Genomic DNA, 17,718 nt, shown 5'->3' on the forward strand with positions numbered 1-17,718 from the left:
AAAGCCTCTGCCTTCCGCTCAGGTCATGATCCCAGGGTCCTGGGATCAAGCCCCACATCGGGCTTTCTGCTCTGCAGGGAGCCTGCTTCCTCCTCTCTCTCTGCCTGCTTCTCTGCCTACTTGTGATCTGTCAGATAAATAAAGAAAAAATCTTAAAAAAAAAAAGTTTCCCATTCCAGTACATATTAAATCATTTCTTTTTTTTTTTTTTTAAAGATTTTATTTATTTATGACCTGAGATTATGACCTGAGCTGAAGGCAGAGGCTTTAACCCACTGAGCCACCCAGGCGCCCCATATTAAATCATTTCTAAGTGTTTGTATTTATTTTAACTTTTTATAAATTATGAGATTGAGGATCTTTTTCTAAGGTTGAGAATTATTTGGTTTTTTTTATGAATTATATATTTCCCCATTTTCTGTTGGGTATTAAAATTTTGATATTGATTTAGAAGAACTCTGAACATATTTTGGAAATTAGCTTTATATAAGATGAGTTGCATACATTGCCTCTTCTTGTCCTGGTTTATCATTTGACTTTTGGTTTTCCTTTTGTGGTTTTTGCCATGTAAGGATTTTTTTTCTCCTTAAAAAAAAAAAATTATTTGGGGCACCTGGGTGGCTCAGTGGGTTAAAGCCTCTGCCTTCGGCTCAGGTCATGATCTCAGGGTCCTGGGATCGAGAGCCCTGCTTTGGGCTCTCTGTTCTGCAGGGAACCTGCTTCCCCTTCTCTCTCTCTAACTGCTTGTGATCTCTGTCAAATAAATAAATAAAATCTTAAAAAAAAAAATTTACTGAAGAAATCTCTACACCCAAAGTGGGGCTTGAACTCATAACCCCAAGATCAAGAGTCACACACACTTCTGACTGAGCCAGCCAGTTGCCCCAAATGTTGTATTTTTATATAACCCACTAATGATTTCCCAACTCTAACATAAAATACAGTAACAAACAAACAAACAAACAAAAACATATGGGGAAAAACAATGAGAGATGAGGACACTTAGTAAATGTAGATTATTCTAACTATAGGACAATTACTATTTTTATTTTATTTACTTAAGTAATCTCTACAAATGTTGGACTCGAACTCATAACCTCAAGATCAAGATTTGAATGTTAAAAAAAAGAGTTACATGCTCTCCCAACTGAGCCAGCCAGGTGCTCTAAACTATGGGAAAAATGAAAGGAACAAGAATAGGTTGCGGCACCTGAGTGGCTCAGTCGATTAAGCTACTGACTTCGGCTCAGGTCATGATCTCAGGGTCCTGGGATTGAGCCCTCGGTTGAGCTCCTCCCTTGGAGGGGAGTCTGCTTGTCCCTCTCCCTCTCTCTTTGCCCCTCCCCATGCTTGTGTTCTCTCTGTCCATCTTTCTCTCAAAAAAAAAAAAAAAAAAAAAGCTGGAGGAGAACCTAGATTTCAGGGAGAGTGCTTCTGTTTGTTTTACTTGTATGTATGTTTTTTATATTTATTTTTAAAAGATTTTATTTATTTATTTGACAGATCACAAGTAGGCAGAGAGAGGGAGAGGAGGAAGCAGGCTCCCCACTGAGCAGAGCGCCTGATGCGGGGCTCCATTCCAGGACCCTGGGATCATGACCTGAGCCGAAGGCAGAGGCTCTAACACACTGAGCCACCTAGGCGCCCCTGTTTTTATTAAAAAAAAAAAAAAAAAAAAAAATTAGTCACCCAGGTGCCCCTGAATTCTCTTTTTAGCCCCAACAATTCACCTGTACATTCATCTTCCTAATGAATACCATTGTGAATGACACTTTTGTTTCTTCTAATCCTTATACCATTTCTTTCTTTTTCTTATTGGGCAATAAGATGTCCAATAAAATAGTTAACAGAACTTGTTACCTATTGGCCCTGTTTCCCTGATAAACTTTTTTTTTAAAGTCATTTCTACAACCAAGGTGGGGCTTGAACTCACCAGCACTAAATCAAGAGTCCCAGCCTGTACAGACTGAGCCAGCCAGGAACCTCCCTGATAAGCTCTTTATCAGGTGTATGACCACGTTCCCTTTCTTGTCTGTTTTGCTTTGGGAAGGAAAAGGCATTTAATTTTATCAGATACTTTTTCTGCAATGAACAGGAGGATCAAATAGATTCCCTCTATTAATCTGTTGATGAGGTTAATTATGTATATTTTCCAATGTTAAAACATTTTAGCATCCTTCAGATATATTCTACTTGGTCATAAATATATGTTGTTGTTTTTTTAAAGATTTTATTTATTTATTTGACAGTCAGAGATCACAACTAGGCAGAGAGACAGGCAGAGAGAGAGAGGAAGAAGCAGGCTCCCTGCAGAGCAGCGAGCCTGATGCGGGGCTCGATTCCAGGACCCTGGGATCATGACCTGAGCCGAAGGCAGAGGCTTTAACCCACTGAGCCACCCAGGCGCCCATAAATATATGTTTTAATGACTTTTACATTTGTATCTTTGTTATTTATTTTTTCTCATACTATCCTTATGTGCTTTTGGTTTTAAAGTGATACTAAGTGGGGTGCCTGGCTGGCTCACTCAGTAGAACATACAACCCTTGATCTTGGGGTCATAAATTCTAACCCCATGTTGAGAGTAGAGGTAACAACAGCTATTCTAATTTAACAATACAAGTTGTGAAGTTTTGCTTTTTTTTCCAATTTCTTGGAACAAAGTACATAAAATTGGGGTTATCTATTCTTTGAATGTTTCATAGCACTCCCACATAAAATTATTGTATTTATTTTCTGCATAAATGTCTAAACTACAAATCTTTTAATCTCAGCAGGCTCTTAGTATTTTCCAACAATCCTATAAGACTCTAGAATTTTCTCTTAGTCTCCACAATAGTTACTCTAAATATTTACCATTCTCAAGTTTTCTACCTATTTCTCCCTATATTCTTAGCATGTAGTATTCATCTATCTTTAACCTTTTTGTCTTACTAGTTACCTTTCCCAGCATATTGATGATTTTTTAAAAATTAATTTATTTCACAGAGATCACAAGTAGGCAGAGAGGCAGGCAGATAGAGAGAGGAGGAAGCAGGCTCCCTGCAGAACAGAGAGCCCGATGTAGGGCTCCATCCCAGGACCCTGGGATCATGACCTGAGCCAAAGGCAGAGGCTTTAACCCACTGAGCCACCCAGGCGCCCCTCTTTTTTTTTTCTTTTCTTTTTAAGTAATCTACACCCAACGTGGATCTCAAACTCATGACCCTAAGATTGAGAGTGATGACCAACTGAGCCAACCAGGAACTCCTGGTTTTAGTAATCTTTGACAATCATTGCCTAGATCAATTGTTTCACTAAGGGTTGCAGAGTAAGTGGTGCTCTTTTGTCATTCCTTATTTCTTTATTATTTTGAATTCTTCTTTTAAAGGATTTTGCCTTATCAACTAGGGATAATGGTTCATATGGAAAAGATAGGCTATTTGATTTGTTTCTCTTGCTAATTTTCAGAATAAGTAGGTTCCATAATATCCTTTAAAGGTGCTCAGTTAGACTTTTAAAAACTTATAAATTTATGAATTGTAATATGTTTACATAGTTGATAGTTTTTTAAAAAATTATTTTATTTTAATGCTCAAGTTGTCTTATCTTTAGATACTGAAAGTTCCATCAAGTTGACTCTTGAATATTTTGACACAACCCTAGTAGTTTGTGGGGGTTTTTGATGGTTCACATTTTTTTATTTAAAATAAAAATACTTGGGGCATCTGGGTGGCTCAGTGGGTTAAGCCTCTGCCTTTGGCTCAGGTCATGACCTCAGAGTCCTGGGATTAAGCCTGGCATCATCGCATCATCGCTAAGCAGAGAGCCTGCTTCCCCCTCTCTCTTTGCCTTCTTGTGATCTCTCTGTCAAATAAATAAATAAAATCTTTAAAAAAATGATTGAGAGGGTGCCTGGGTGGCTCAGTGGGTTAAGCCGCTGCCTTTGGCTCAGGTCATGATCTCAGAGTCCTGGGATCGAGTCCCGCATCGGGCTCTCTGCTCAGCAGGGAGCCTGCTTCCCTCTCTCTCTCTCTCTCTGCCTGCCTCTCCATCTACTTGTGATTTCTCTCTGTCGAATAAATAAATAAAAATCTTTAAAAAAATGATTGAGATTTTCCAGTTTAATACCGAAAATGGTAGAGCTGGGTTTAAATTTCAAACTTCTGATCTTCCTAAATGCTATGCTTTGTTTTCCCTGTATTTGCAAGAGGTTGCATGACCTATGTTACCCAGGAGGTGGCAGTGTTATCTTAGTATTCATTGAGAATTCACTTACCCAGTGGATGTACTTCAATGAAGTGGAAATTATATTCTTTTCAGCTAATTCTTTTTTTCTTTTTTTTTTTTTAATAAAGATTTTATTTATTTATTTGACAGAGAGAAATCACAAGTAGATGGAGAGGCAGGCAGAGAGAGAGAGAGAGGGAAGCAGGCTCCCTGCCGAACAGAGAGCCCGATGCGGGACTCGATCCCAGGACCCCGAGATCATGACCTGAGCCGAAGGCAGCGGCTTAACCCACTGAGCCACCCAGGCGCCCCCCCCCCTTTTTTTTTTTAATTAACATATAATGTATTATTTGTTTCAGGGGTACAGGTCTGTGATTTATCAGTTCTACATAATTCACAGCATTCACCATAGCATACACCCTCCCCAGTGTCCATCACCGAGCTACCCCATCCCTCCCACCCCTTCATTCCAGCAACCCTCAATTTGTTTTCTGAGATTAAGAGTCTCTCATGGTTTGTCTCCCTCTCTGGTTTCGTCCCATTTCATTTTTTCCTCTCTTTCCTCATGATCCTCGCCTTGTTTCTCAAATTCCATATCAGTGAGATGATATGATAATTGTCTTTCTCTGATTGACTTATTTTCCTTAGTGTAATACCCTTTAGTTCCATCCATGTTGCTGCAAATGGTAAGATTTCACTTTTTCGATGGCTGCATAATATTCTGTGTGTGTGTATGTGTGTGTGTGTGTGTGTATCACATCTTGTTTATCCATTCATCTCTAGGTGGACATATAGGCTCTTTCCATAGTTTGAGTATTGTGGACATTGCTGCTATAAACATTGGGGTCTTTCAGCTAATTCTTGAACATAAATTATGTTTTAATTTTAAATTAGCCAGATAAGCGTGCTTGGGTGGATTAGTTGGTTAAGTGTCTGACTTCGGCTGAGGTCATGATCTCGGGGTCCTGGGACTGAACCCTGCAACACCCGGGTCCCTGTCAGTGGGGAGTCTGCTTCTCTCTTTTCCTCTGCCCCTCTGCTGCTCTTTCTCTCTCTCTCGAATAGATAAAATCTTAAAAGAATAAATTAGCCAGGGGTTGCTGGGTGGCTCAGTGGGTTAAAGCCTCTGCCTTAGGCTCAGGTCATGATTCCAGGGTCCTGGGATTGAGCCCAGCACTGGGCTCTTTGCTTGACAGGGACCGTACCTCCCGCTCTCTCTGTGTCTGCCTCTCTGCCAACTTGTGATTTCTGTCTGTCGAATAAATAAATAAAATCTTAAAAAAAAAAAAAAAAGAATAGGGGCGCTTGGGTGGCTCAGTGGCTTAAAGCCTCTGCCTTTGGCTCAGGTCATGATCCGAGGGTCCTGGGATCAAGCCCCACATCTGCTCAGCAGGGACCCTGCTTCCCTTCCTCTCTCTCTGCCTGCTTCTCTGCCTACTTGTGATCTCTGTCTGTCAAATAAATAAATAAAATATTAAAAAAAGAAAAAGAATAAATTAGCCAGATATTGTTATATGCTAGGGATATAGTAGTATACACCAAATGGTACCAGTCCTCATCAAGCTTATGCTTCTGGTAAAACCTCCAAGTGACTAGTGTCCTTATAAATAATATAGATTGATTAAAAAAAAAGACTTTATTTATTTATCTGACAGAAATCACAAGTAGGCAGAGAGGCAGGTGGGGGTGGGGTAGGGAGAAAGCAGGCTCCCTGCTGAGCAGAGAGCCCAATGTAGGGCTGGATCCCAGGACCCTAAGATCATGACCCAAGCAGAAGGCAGAGGCTTAACCCACTGAGCCACTGAGGCACCCCATGTAGATTGATATTTTAAGAACAATTTTTTATATTCAAATCTTAGGTTTCATCTGAATTTCAGGATATGATACAAGTTATCCCCAGAAGGAAAGCAGAATTCAAGCAAATTACTTTCCAAATATATAGTAAATCAGACCTTAAATAGAATATCAAACACTTAATTAGCAGTACTTCCCAGCAACTGTAGGTTTTTAAAAAATTATTAAGCTTTGTATTTTAATTCCAGTGTAGTTAGCATACAGTGTTATAAAAAAAAAATACAGTGTTATATTAGTTTCAGGTGTATAATATAGTGACTATACAATTCTTACACATTACTCAGTGCTCATCATATGTATATTCTTTAATCCACAGCACCTGTTTCTCTCCAACCCTCCTTCCACCTCCCCTCTGGTGGGTTATCGGTTGATGGCTATCGGTTTGTTTTCTATAGCTTAGGGAGTCTGATTTTGGTTTGTATGTGTTTCTCTCTCTCTTTTCTTTTCTTTTTTTTTTTTTCCTTTGCTCCTTTGTTTCTTCAGTTCGACATATTAATGAAATCATATAGTATTTGTCTTTCTCTGACTGATTTATTTCCTTTAACATTTTCAATTAGCAATAATCGCGCCTCGGATAAACCTCATTGGCTACGATTCTGCCACTGCGCAAAGCTTCCTTTAACATTTTAAAAAAGGATTTTATTTATTTGAGAGAGAGAACATGAGAGGGGGTAGGTCAGGGGCAAAAGCTGATTCCCTGCTGAGCAGGGAGCCTGATTTGATTCTGGACTTGATTCTGGGACTCCAGGATTGTGATATGTGCCGCATGCAGTTGTTTAACCAACTGAGCCACCCAGGGGCCCCATTATTTCACTTAACATTATACTCACTAGCTCTCTCCATGTCATTGCAGATGGCAAAATTTCATTCTTCTTATGGCTGAATAATATTCCATTGTATATGCATACACCACATCTTCTCTTTATCCGTTCATCAGTCTATGGATACTTAGGGCTTCTCCCATAATTTGACTATTGTGAATAATGCTGCTGTAAACATAGGGGTGCATGCATCTCTTTGAATTGGTGTTTTGTATTTTGGGGGTAAATACCCAGTAGTGCAATCAGTAGATTGTAGGGTAGTTCTAATTTTTTACTTTTTTTTTTTAATATTTTATTTATTTATTTGACAGAGATCACAAGTAGGCAGAGAGGCAGGCAGAGAGGGAGGAGGAAGCAGGCTCCCTGCAGAGCAGAGAACCCAATGGGGACTCGATCCCAGGACCCTGGGATCATGACCTGAGCTGAAGGCAGAGGCTTTAACCCACTGAGCCACCCAGGCGCCCCTATTTTTTTAACTTTTTGAGTAACATCCATACTCTTTCACAGAGGCTGTACCAGTTTGCATTACCACCAACTGCACGAGGGTTCCTATTTCTTCACATCCTCATCAACACTTATTCCTTGAGTTTTTTATTTTAGCCATTCTGACAGGTATAAAGTGATATGTCAGTGTGATTTTGATTTGCATTTTCCTAATGATTAGTGATATTGAGCATCTTTTCCTATATCTATCCAACAGCTGTAGTTTTCTACAAATCTTGCTGTTTCCATTATAAGTGTAGTCCTAGAAATATTGTTCATTATGCAATTTAATAATAGGCCAAAGTATTGTTCATCACTGCTACTTGACATAAAGAGCTGGTTTGAGGAGAATAGTTGAACTTTCACTTCTGGAACCATAGGATTATTCCTTTTTTACTTTTGACCCCAAAATAGATCTCTGGGTTTTTTTTTAGTTGTTGTTGTTGTGTGTGGTTTTTTTTTTTTTTTTTTAAGATTTTATTTATTTGTCAGAGAGAGAGAGGGAGAGTACAAGCAGGGGAGCAATAGGCAGAAGGAGAAGCAGGTTCACTCCTGTGCAGGGAGCCCAGTGTGGGACTCCATCCTAGGACCCAGGGGATCATGACCTGAGCTGAAGGCCCGCACTTAACCAACTGAGCCACCCAGGTGCCCTCCCAAAATTTATTATTTAAATTCTTCATCAGAATTTTTATTTTTATTTTTTAATTAAAAATAATTTTTTTTAAGTAGGCACTATACCCAAGTGGGTGCATGAATTCATGACCCTGAGATCAAGAGTCTCATGCTCCACAGACTGAGCCCTCCAGGGTCCCCCATCAGAATTTTTAATTTTATAGACAAGTCAGATTGGTATGGAAAGGAATTTGTTGTTGTTGTTTTTAAAGATTTTATTTATTTATTTGAGAGAGAGATCACAAGTAGAGAGGCAGGGGGAAGCAGGCTCCCCACCGAGCAGAGAGCCCAATGCGGGGCTGGATCCCAGGACCCCAGGATCATGACCTGAGCTGAAGGCAGAGGCTTTAACCTACTGAGCTACCCAGGAGCCCCGGTATAGAAAGGAATTTTTTTTTTTAAATATTTTTACTTATTTAACAGATCACAAGTAGGCAGAGAGGCAGGCAGAGAGAGAGGGGGAAGCAGGCTCCCTGCCAAGCAGAAAGCCTGATGCAGGGCTCGATTCCAGGACCTTGAGATCACGACCCGAGCCGAAGGCAGGGGCTTAACCCACTGAGCCACCCAGGTGTTCCTAGAAAGGAATTTGAATTGAGAAACAGAAAGTGTGGATTCTGGTGTCAATTATGCCATTGTTGGACTGCCATGATCTTTGCAAGTGAGTTTACCTCTTTAGTTTTTTGGGTTTGTTTTTTTTTTAAGATTTTATTTATTTGAGAGGGAGGAAAGAGAGCAGGGGGGAGCAGCAGAGGGAGAGGGCAAGCAGACTCCATGATGAGCATGGAGCCTGTTTGGGTGCTCAATCTCAGGATCCCGAGATCATGACCTAAGCTGAAATCAAGAGTCAGACTCTCAACTGCGCTGCTCTGGCACCCTTCTAAGTTGTTTTTTTTTTCCTCTGAAATTGAGAGAGGAGAAAGGAAAGGAACTATGCAGTTAATTAGTATTCTGAATCTGTATCATCCTCACAGTTTCACACTTTTTGCAGTGTTAGATTTAACTATATGAAATTGCCAATATTGATCTGTTTGAAGACATTCGTATTTGACCTAAAGAAACAACCATTTCATTTGTTCAGCCTAATTGTTGAATTCAGTTGTGGGGATCATCTGAGTTATTTATTTTAAGGATAGCTGAGGCCAAGTAAGATTAATGTGTCAGGTGCAAAGGAAATATACATTTAGAGGATATAATATTACCATGTAATCAATGTAGTTCATTCTGGGTATACATAGAATCCACTCTAGTCTATTTTTTCTATATTATGCTAATTTTCTGGCCCAGTGATTCTAGATGATTTGACTCCTGTATTTATTTAGTGTCTGGCAAAGGAAAAGTGTACTTGAAAATTTGGTAGGATATTCCCTATAGTAATTTTTGGCCAAAACTACCTGTTGCTGTAGGAGAGGAGAATGTACTATAAGCACTGATATTGAATCTGAGGTAAATAATTCTTCAAAGTTGTCTTTTTCCCTGTTTTCCAGTGGACTGACTCACGGAGTTAAGAAGCCAGACTTCCCCAATTTCTAGTTTAAAGGCAATTTTGTCATTCCATCCTCTGTCAGAAGGGGGTGGAGGTAAACTTTTCTTTGTTGTTTGATTCAGCTCCTTAAGTTTTCCTTCTTTTTTTTAATAATTAATTAATTTATTTAATTGACAGAGAGAGATCACAAGTAGGCAAAGAGGCAAGCAGAGAGAGAGGAGGAAGCACCCAATGTGGGGCTTGATCCCAGGACCCTGAGATCATGACCTGAGCCGAAGGCAGAGGCTTAACCTACTGAGCCACCCAGGTGCCCCTTAAGTTTTCCTTCTTAAGACAGCTGTTGTGTTGGGGTGCTTGGGGTTTAGTCATTAAGCGTCTGCCTTGGGGTCATGGTCCTAAGGTCCTGGGATCGAGCCTCAAGCCTCACATTGGGCTTCCGGCTCGGCCAGAACCCTGCTTCCTCCTCTCCCACTCTGCTTGTGTTCCCCTCTCTCACTGTGTCTCTCTCTATCAAATAAATAAATAAAATCTTAAAAGTAAATAAAAAGGAAGGTGATGTGTTAAATAACTCTTTGTTTTACTTCTTCCTGAGGTATTATCTCATCTTTTACCATGAAATAAATTAAACTTTTTGGTATCTTTCCATTTTCTAGTCTCTGAGCACATAAGTTAATCAAGGGGAGGAAAGATAATCCACAGGAGACTACTAACAGCAACAGGGGGAAAAGGATCCTTGGCCCTAATATACCTTGTTCAGGTTTCTGAACCAAACTCAGAGTTTTTCTAGCAAACTGTCCCTGTCTCCCTACTTTCATATGCATGTTCTCCATCACCCTGGCTCCAGGTGAATATCTTTCACAGGGCCTAGCACATCTGCAGATGATAGGTTCTTCTGAGTTCTCTACCCTGATGTGGAGGGCTTGATAGTTGCATGCAAACATCTTTCAGTATACGAATCACATTGGATCTAGCCCTAGATCCTTTACTTGAGACACTTATTTCAAAGTTTGTTTTTCTGGAGAAATAAAAAAATGAGGCTATATTGAATCAGAGGTGCAAATGTCTCTTTCCAAGACAAATCTCTAATAACTCCCATTTTACTTTTTCCCCTCAGAATAACTTTTGAGTGCTGGGCCCATGAGAATCAAGAATTGGAGAGGCATTGAGTAGATCTTGAAAAATGTGGGCCATATAATTGGCAAAGCAGGTGGGTATGGGTGTGAAACACACTGAAGGAATAGGATTCTTCCTCCTCTCCTTTGTCTCCTGAGTCTAACCATGGAACTCTATTATTGCATTCTCTATCACTTCCACAAAATTCCATAACCTTCTTTTAAAAAATACTTACCAGAGTAAAGGATGTAGTTTACAGTCTTGTTAGTGCCATTTGACATAATTAGCCTTTAGCGTCAGTTCATAAACCTACGTCATTTTTACTTCTGTGGCCCTGAGAAGACAGACTATAAAAACCTAGGGTTTTGTATTAGCTCACATAAAATAGAATTTATTTATTTATTTATTTATTTTAAAAAATAGAATTTATTTAATTGGATTCTTCTTTATCTTCCTTCTATTTGATAGATTGTCTACTTTACTTTATTTTTATATATTTTAAAGATTTTATTTTTAAGTAGTCTCTATACCCGGTGTGGAGCTTAAACTTACAACCCCCCCAGCTCAAAAATTGCATGCTCTATTGACTGAGCCAGCCAGGTTCCCCCACTCCTCTTCCTTTCCCTTCCCTTCCTTTCAGTAAAAGTCTTAAATGTTTATTTTATTTATTTGACAGAGATCACAAGTAGGCAGAGAGAGAGGGGAAGCAGGCTCCCTGCTGAGCAGAGAGCCCGATGCGGGACTTGATCCCAGGACCCTGGGATCATGACCCGAGCTGAAAGCAGAGGCTTTAACCCACTGAGCCACCCAGGTGTCCCAAGATTGTATTTTTTTTTTATTTTTTAGTAATCTCTGTACCCAACATGGGGCTCAAACTTGTAACACCAGTATCAAGAGTCATGCTCCACAGACTGAACCAGTCAGGTATCCCTGAAAACTTTTTTTTTAAAGATTTTATTTATGTATTTGCCAGAGAAAGAGAGAACACAAGCAGAGGGAGAAGCAGACTTCCTGCTGAGCAAGGAGCCTGGTGCGGAACTTGATTCCAGGACTCAGGGATCATGACCTGAGCTAAAGGCAGATGCTTATCCCACTGAGTCATCCAGCCGTCCCCTGAAAATGTCAATTAAATCAATATCCTCAAATTTATTGTAATACCAATATTTTCCCAGATCATATGAGCATGAAATTCATTTGGATTTAGCTTCTATTTTTGAAAATTTTTATGAATACTAAATATATGTGAGTGCCATTTTTATCCCCCCCCTTTTTTGGGAGAGCTTCTTCGATATGGCCTCTTTTCTACCTTTAGTTGTAAAACTTATTCTGCCAGTCTTCAGGACAATTTCTGGGGTACTTTGGATGATTTGATAATTATCTAGTTACATTTGTGGGTTGAGTGAGGCTTGGGTCTTCTTACTCTGCCACCATCTTCCATTCTCCTGATACTGTCTACTTTTAGAGAAGAGAAATGGTATTAAATCTTAGAATGGTTGAAAATGCTTTTTTTTTCCCTTTTCTTTTTTCTGGATCTATTTCTATTTCTTAGAGTAATAAGACTCTAGAGAAATGGGAGCTAGGTGTCATATCTAGTAAGGTTTGATGCTGTATTATTTTGTTTCTTTTTTTGGTAGGGATAAGAGATGTTCTACCAATTTCCAGATCAAAGTTAGGAATTTTTGAATGATCAGATTGTTAGCTTATACAATATAGAGAAAGAAAAAAAATTGGATGGATGATTCCTGAAACTTCTTTTTTGTTTGTTTGTGGATTTTTTTTTTTTTTTTTTTTTTAGTATTTTATTTATTTGACAGAGAGAGAAATCACATGTAGGCAGAGAGGCAGGCAAAGAGAGGGGGAAGCAGGTTCCCTGCTGAGCAGAGAGCCAGATGGAGGGCTCAATCCCAAGACCCTGAGATCATGACCTGAGCCAAAGGCAGAGACTTAACCCACTGAGCCACCCAGGCTCCCTGATTCCTGAAACTTCTTATCCAGTATTTCCCATTAGAGTTTAGCCTGCCTAGTCCTAGTATCTTTTGAATGTAACTAAGATACTAGTTTTTTGAAATATTCACTTCACATCATCCAATCTGGATTATACAGTACCCACAAAGTATACACACTGGGAGATAGTAGAGTAATTAGTCATAATGGAGCTAATATCTATTGAGTGTTCACCAAGTGCCAAAGACTTTCCTCAGGGCTCTTTTTTTTTTTTTTTTTTTTTTTTTTTTTTTTTAAGATTTTATGTATTTATTTGACAGAGATCACAAGTAGGCAGAGAGGCAGGTGGGCGAGGTGGGGGGAGAAGCAGGCTTGCCACCCATCAGAGAGCCCGACGTGGGGCTCTATCCCAGGACCCTGGGATCATGACGGGAGCCGAAGGCAGAGGCTTTAACCCTACTGAGCCACCCAGGCGCCCTTTTCTCACGGCTTTATATGTATTGTCCCCTTTCACTACAGTTTTAGGAAAGAGATACTCTTTATTTATCCTGTCTTATAGGTGAGAAAACATTCAGATATGTGAGGTGATTTTCTGTGTCACTAGTTTGTGACAGAACTGAACTAGAACTTAGATTTGATTCCAAAGACTAATGAAGTAGGTATTATCTCCATTTTGCAAATGAGTGATTTAGGGATGTTAAGAACCTTGATGTAAAGTCACATAAGTAATAATGATGGTGTCAGCATTTGAATTCATGGGCTGTGTCTCTCTAAGACTCATGGTTTTAACTATTTTAGATTTTATTTTTTTAAAGATTTATTTATTTTATTTGAGAGTTAGAGAGCATCAGAGGCAGAGGGAGAGAGAATCTCAAGCAGACTCCATACTTAGAACCCAAGTTGGAGGTGGGGGGGTTGGGCCATGACCCTGATATCATGACCTGAGCCAAAACCAAGAGTCAGGTGCTTGACTGACTATGTCACCCAGGGGACCCTATTTTAAATTCTAAAATATTGAGCATTAAGGAGTAAAGGAGGAGAACAAAACACATTGAGAATGTTAGAATTTTTTAAAAAATTAAAATAGGTTGACTGGCTTTATAAATTCCATTTTAAATCAGGTGTTACTGATCAAGATTTTTGTACCACATTGTTAAGCTAAGGGAGAAGAAATCAACCAAGGGCCTAACTGGCAAGGATATTTTGGCATATAATGAATGAGAATCTCTGAGGGCAGAAAAGGGACTTTAAAAAAATACAGTAGCACTGAGAGATGCCTTTAGTAATTTATTTATTGCATTTGGCCACTGTTCTTCCAGTCTCTGTTATAGTTCCCACATTGAGGCTGTTCCCACCCTTCCTGTGTCCCTTGAGCTGAGCAGGCACTTCCTGTCCTGTTGGAAATGAAAGTTAGAGATTGGGGGCTGTGTGTGGTATGCGAGTATTTACTCTGCTGATAGTTAGTCCTGTCTGTAGCATTATCCTAGCAAAAAGGTGGCCTGAAAACTAGAAGGGAGAAGGGAGCTTCATTTAAGGGAGGGTTTGGGCTTAAGGTTTGTTGGGGCAACAACCCTGTAGACAAGGTTAATTTGTGTTTTGACAGAACATCTATGATGGCACAAGGTGACCTGAAGAAGGGATTTGAAGACTTTGATTTTACATCCCTGTTCCATTTGGATTGGTAGGAATTACTGGGTATCATTCTTGAATTTTTGGTTTCCTACAAGTTTCTTATTAAAGCTACTTTTACAAGCCATCACTTTGAAACTGTTTGAGGTGAGTGTTGTCTCAACTGTGTTAGATTCTTCTTCCCTAAGAACTTTGTATTTTCTTCTCTGTGAAGCATGTGCTTTTAAAAGTAATTTTTTTCCTACAGCTCAGAGACACTTGAAGCAAACATTCCAGCTCCGAACTTCAGTTTGGGCATAAATTCCACGTTTGGTGAGTAATCTTAATTGTTTGAGCTTCATGCACCTTGATGACAGAAAATGGTGGGATAAAGAGTCAAACAAGATAGTTTCGAGTTGTTGAAGAAACTGCTAGGTAGGCAGTTTTATCTGGTAAAGCTGAGGGGAAAGAAAAGAAACCACCAGACACCAAATTTCATGACATAGTCCAGGTTGGTAATTCCTTCTCAAGTATGAAATCATGCCTGGGGGAATCTGAAAAGGAGTGAGAGGCTGAGCCCAACAGCATGACCCAAGAGGAATGAGGAATAAAACTATCCAAGGATCTGAAACTAGTTACTTCCCATACTCTGTCTCTGCTCTTTGGCCTGCTCTTCTGTTTGTTCTTTCTTCCTGCATGAAGATCACTCTAAGTATATAGTGTGGGAAATGTCCTGAGCTCATCTCACATATTTGTTCTTAGTATAGTTGTCCTCACGTGTTCTCTGGGGCAGTGCGTCCCAGTGGTCCCTTTAAAAATCAAGCTTCTAAATCTTATAGCTCTAAGGCAAAAAAAAAAAAAAAAAAAAAGGAAAAAAAAATCCTCAGTGTCTTTTAGGAGGGAATCAGAACCTGTTCTTACTGGAAAAGGGATGGAGTTGAAACAGGTAGACCTAAGAACTTTTCTTTTTGCTTTAACTACCAAGACTGTGAAAATAAAATAACATCTGGGGCATTAGGACCCAGTGGAAGTGCCTCATTCAGACTCTTGGTTAACTTCTCTCAGTGACGTAAACAAGCAGCCCTAGCTCATTCTCTACCCGCCCCCCCCATCCCTCTCCCTCTTGCTCCTTTTCTCCCCCTTTCTCCTCCCCCTCCCTTTTCCCTCTCATTTTCTCTTTCCCCCTCTCTTCCCCCTCCCTTTCCCTCTCCCTCTTCTCTCTCTCAGCTCCCTTATATTAAAGAGAAAATGCTGCTATCAGTGACTTCCAGGCCTGGGATTTCGACTTTTGGCTATAACAAGAACAACAAGAAGGTAGGGAAAAGTGCTTTTTGGAATCCAGCGACTTCCTTTCCTGGGGATCCGGGAGTGCCCTTGGCTTTAACATTCCTAGTTAGAGGGGATAGGAATTCCTCTCTCCACTCAGTGCCTCTCCCTTTCCACCACTTCTTTCGACATCTTTTCTCACCTGGTTTTGAAGTTCCAGCAGTTTATAGTCCCTGCCTGTGAGGCTGGAGAAGGCAGGGGTATTAAAAACAAATCAAGCTTGTAAGTTTGTATCTTTGTGAAATGAAGTTAGTTTGACTTCCTGCTGATATAGCCAGTCTCCACTGGGATAATATGTCATCTCAAACCCTGGTCTCCTGCTCACTCCCTCCAAGGTTATTTTTATCTTTTTGATGAGCTGTTTCTACACTCCCCACCCCTTCCTTTCTACCCACTTCACCAGCATTATCAGGTACCTGAAATATATAGTCTGTGAAATCACGACAGCTTCATCAAGAACTGGGTATATACTCCTCTAGACTAGGTAGAGACCCTGTCCCACCCAGCCCCAAGGGAAGGAGTTCTATGAGAGAATATACCTTGGAATTAAGGCAACAGTCACTGATTCTTTGGGTTCTGCTGCTGAGCTGGTGCTTGGACCTCTGGTGATGGCCAGGCCCAGCAGGGATCCTCAGAGTCTTTGTGATTAACCTGCAGATGCCAGAGAATTGTGGTATGCTTGGAAGCATGGGCAGTTTAACAAGAGGTGGACAGTCATGCCCACATTCAACAGAGAACGTCCTTGGCAGTTTCTTGGCATTTCAGGGCACATAGTGGTGATTAGGAAGAACTTCATGGTGTAGGAGAAAGACCCTTTGTCCTCTCTTCTGTTCTGTAGCTGTTCTTTGAAGAAAAAAGATGCCATGGATGTGTAGGGATCTTTTACCCATCTGATGGAGCATTGGAGGGTTTGGGAAGGATTCCTGGTGCTTTCTCATATATCTAAAGATATTGTTATAGGTAATTTAAACCAAGTGTCTGATCACTTTTTATTTTATTTATTTATTTTTAATTTTATTTATTTATTTGACAGAAAGAAATCACAAGTAGATGGAGAGGCAGGCAGAGAGAGAGAGAGAGAGAGAGAGGGAAGCAGGCTCCCTGCTGAGCAGAGAGCCCGATACGGGACTCAATCCCAGGACCCTGAGATCATGACCTGAGCCGAAGGCAGCGGCTCAACCCATGGAGCCACCCAGGCGCCCGTGGATAAATATTTAGACCCAAAAGACTTGGTAGCAATTTGTAATGGTATTCATTCTGTTTATATCCTTAAGAAATATGGGTCCATATATGATTGTTAGTTATCAATAATACACATACATATATGAATATATAATTTTGATAGAAGAATATATTTTTAAGATTTTATTTTAGATAAGGAGCCCACGAGTGTGGGGTGGTCACTGAGGGAGAGGGATTGGTGCTCGATAGGGTGCTTGACGTGGGGCTCCTTTCTAGGACCCTGAGATCATGACCCAAGCCGAAGGCAGACATTTAACCAACTGAAACACCCAGGCACTAAGTGACTGGATATTTCATTTGTTTTTATTCTTTTCAAAATTTATATAGTACTATATGAAACTTTCCCCAGTTTTTTTCCTCCCAAGTCTCTCAGGTTACCCAGACCCATTAAAATAAACTAAAAATAAATTCTAAAAGTTAGGTTTTTTTCCTCTTAAGGGCTTCACGTATTCAGTGCTATCTAAAATCTTCTCTTACCTGTCTTTACTCCCTTTCCATCTTGTAGTGTAGGAAGCATTTAACCAGCTTCTAAATCTGGGATACCGTAGGGGATAAAGAGGTATAATTGTGGACTAGGATTCAGATCTCATATCTCTTCTGATAACTTGTAAGGTTTGAGAAGCAATCGAGAATCGTGTGGGTTTTTATAGGTCAGTGTTACGACAACATCACTTTGTGGCTGTGTATATGACTCGTGTATGTACATATAGGTTGGTGAATATTGGGTATATTTAAAGCATTACGACATTGCTCTGTGTTTGTGTTGACATATAGTACTTAATGTGTTTGTTTCTCTTTTAGGAAGAGTGTTTAGGGACGCCTGGGTGGCTCAGTTGGTTGGACGACTGCCCTTGGCTCAGGTCATGATCCTGGAGTCCTGGGATCGAGTCCTGCATCGGGCTCCCAGCTCCACGGGGAGTCTGCTTCTCTCTCTGACCTTCTCCTCGCTCATGTTCTCACTCA

General features: G+C 40.2%; 1 protein-coding gene across 5 annotated transcripts in view; it reads left to right on the forward strand.

Moving 5' to 3' along the window:
* LOC309869965 (RNA-binding motif, single-stranded-interacting protein 2) overlaps nt 1-17,718 on the forward strand; it is an 82,831-nt gene that overhangs the window by 6,534 nt on the left and 58,579 nt on the right. Inside the window, exons 1-4 of one of the 5 annotated variants that reach the window (XM_082741834.1) lie at nt 13,984-14,012; nt 14,183-14,355; nt 14,456-14,520; nt 15,415-15,501. In XM_082741834.1, the coding sequence (XP_082597960.1) occupies nt 15,436-15,501 (66 nt within the window). In that variant the 5' untranslated portion in view covers nt 13,984-14,012; nt 14,183-14,355; nt 14,456-14,520; nt 15,415-15,435. The other 4 variants (XM_082741832.1, XM_082741833.1, XM_082741831.1 and 1 more) reach the window with 4 other exon arrangements.

Source organism: Mustela nivalis (assembly GCF_964662115.1).
Source record: "Mustela nivalis genome assembly, chromosome: 7".
Lineage (NCBI taxonomy): Eukaryota > Metazoa > Chordata > Mammalia > Carnivora > Mustelidae > Mustela > Mustela nivalis.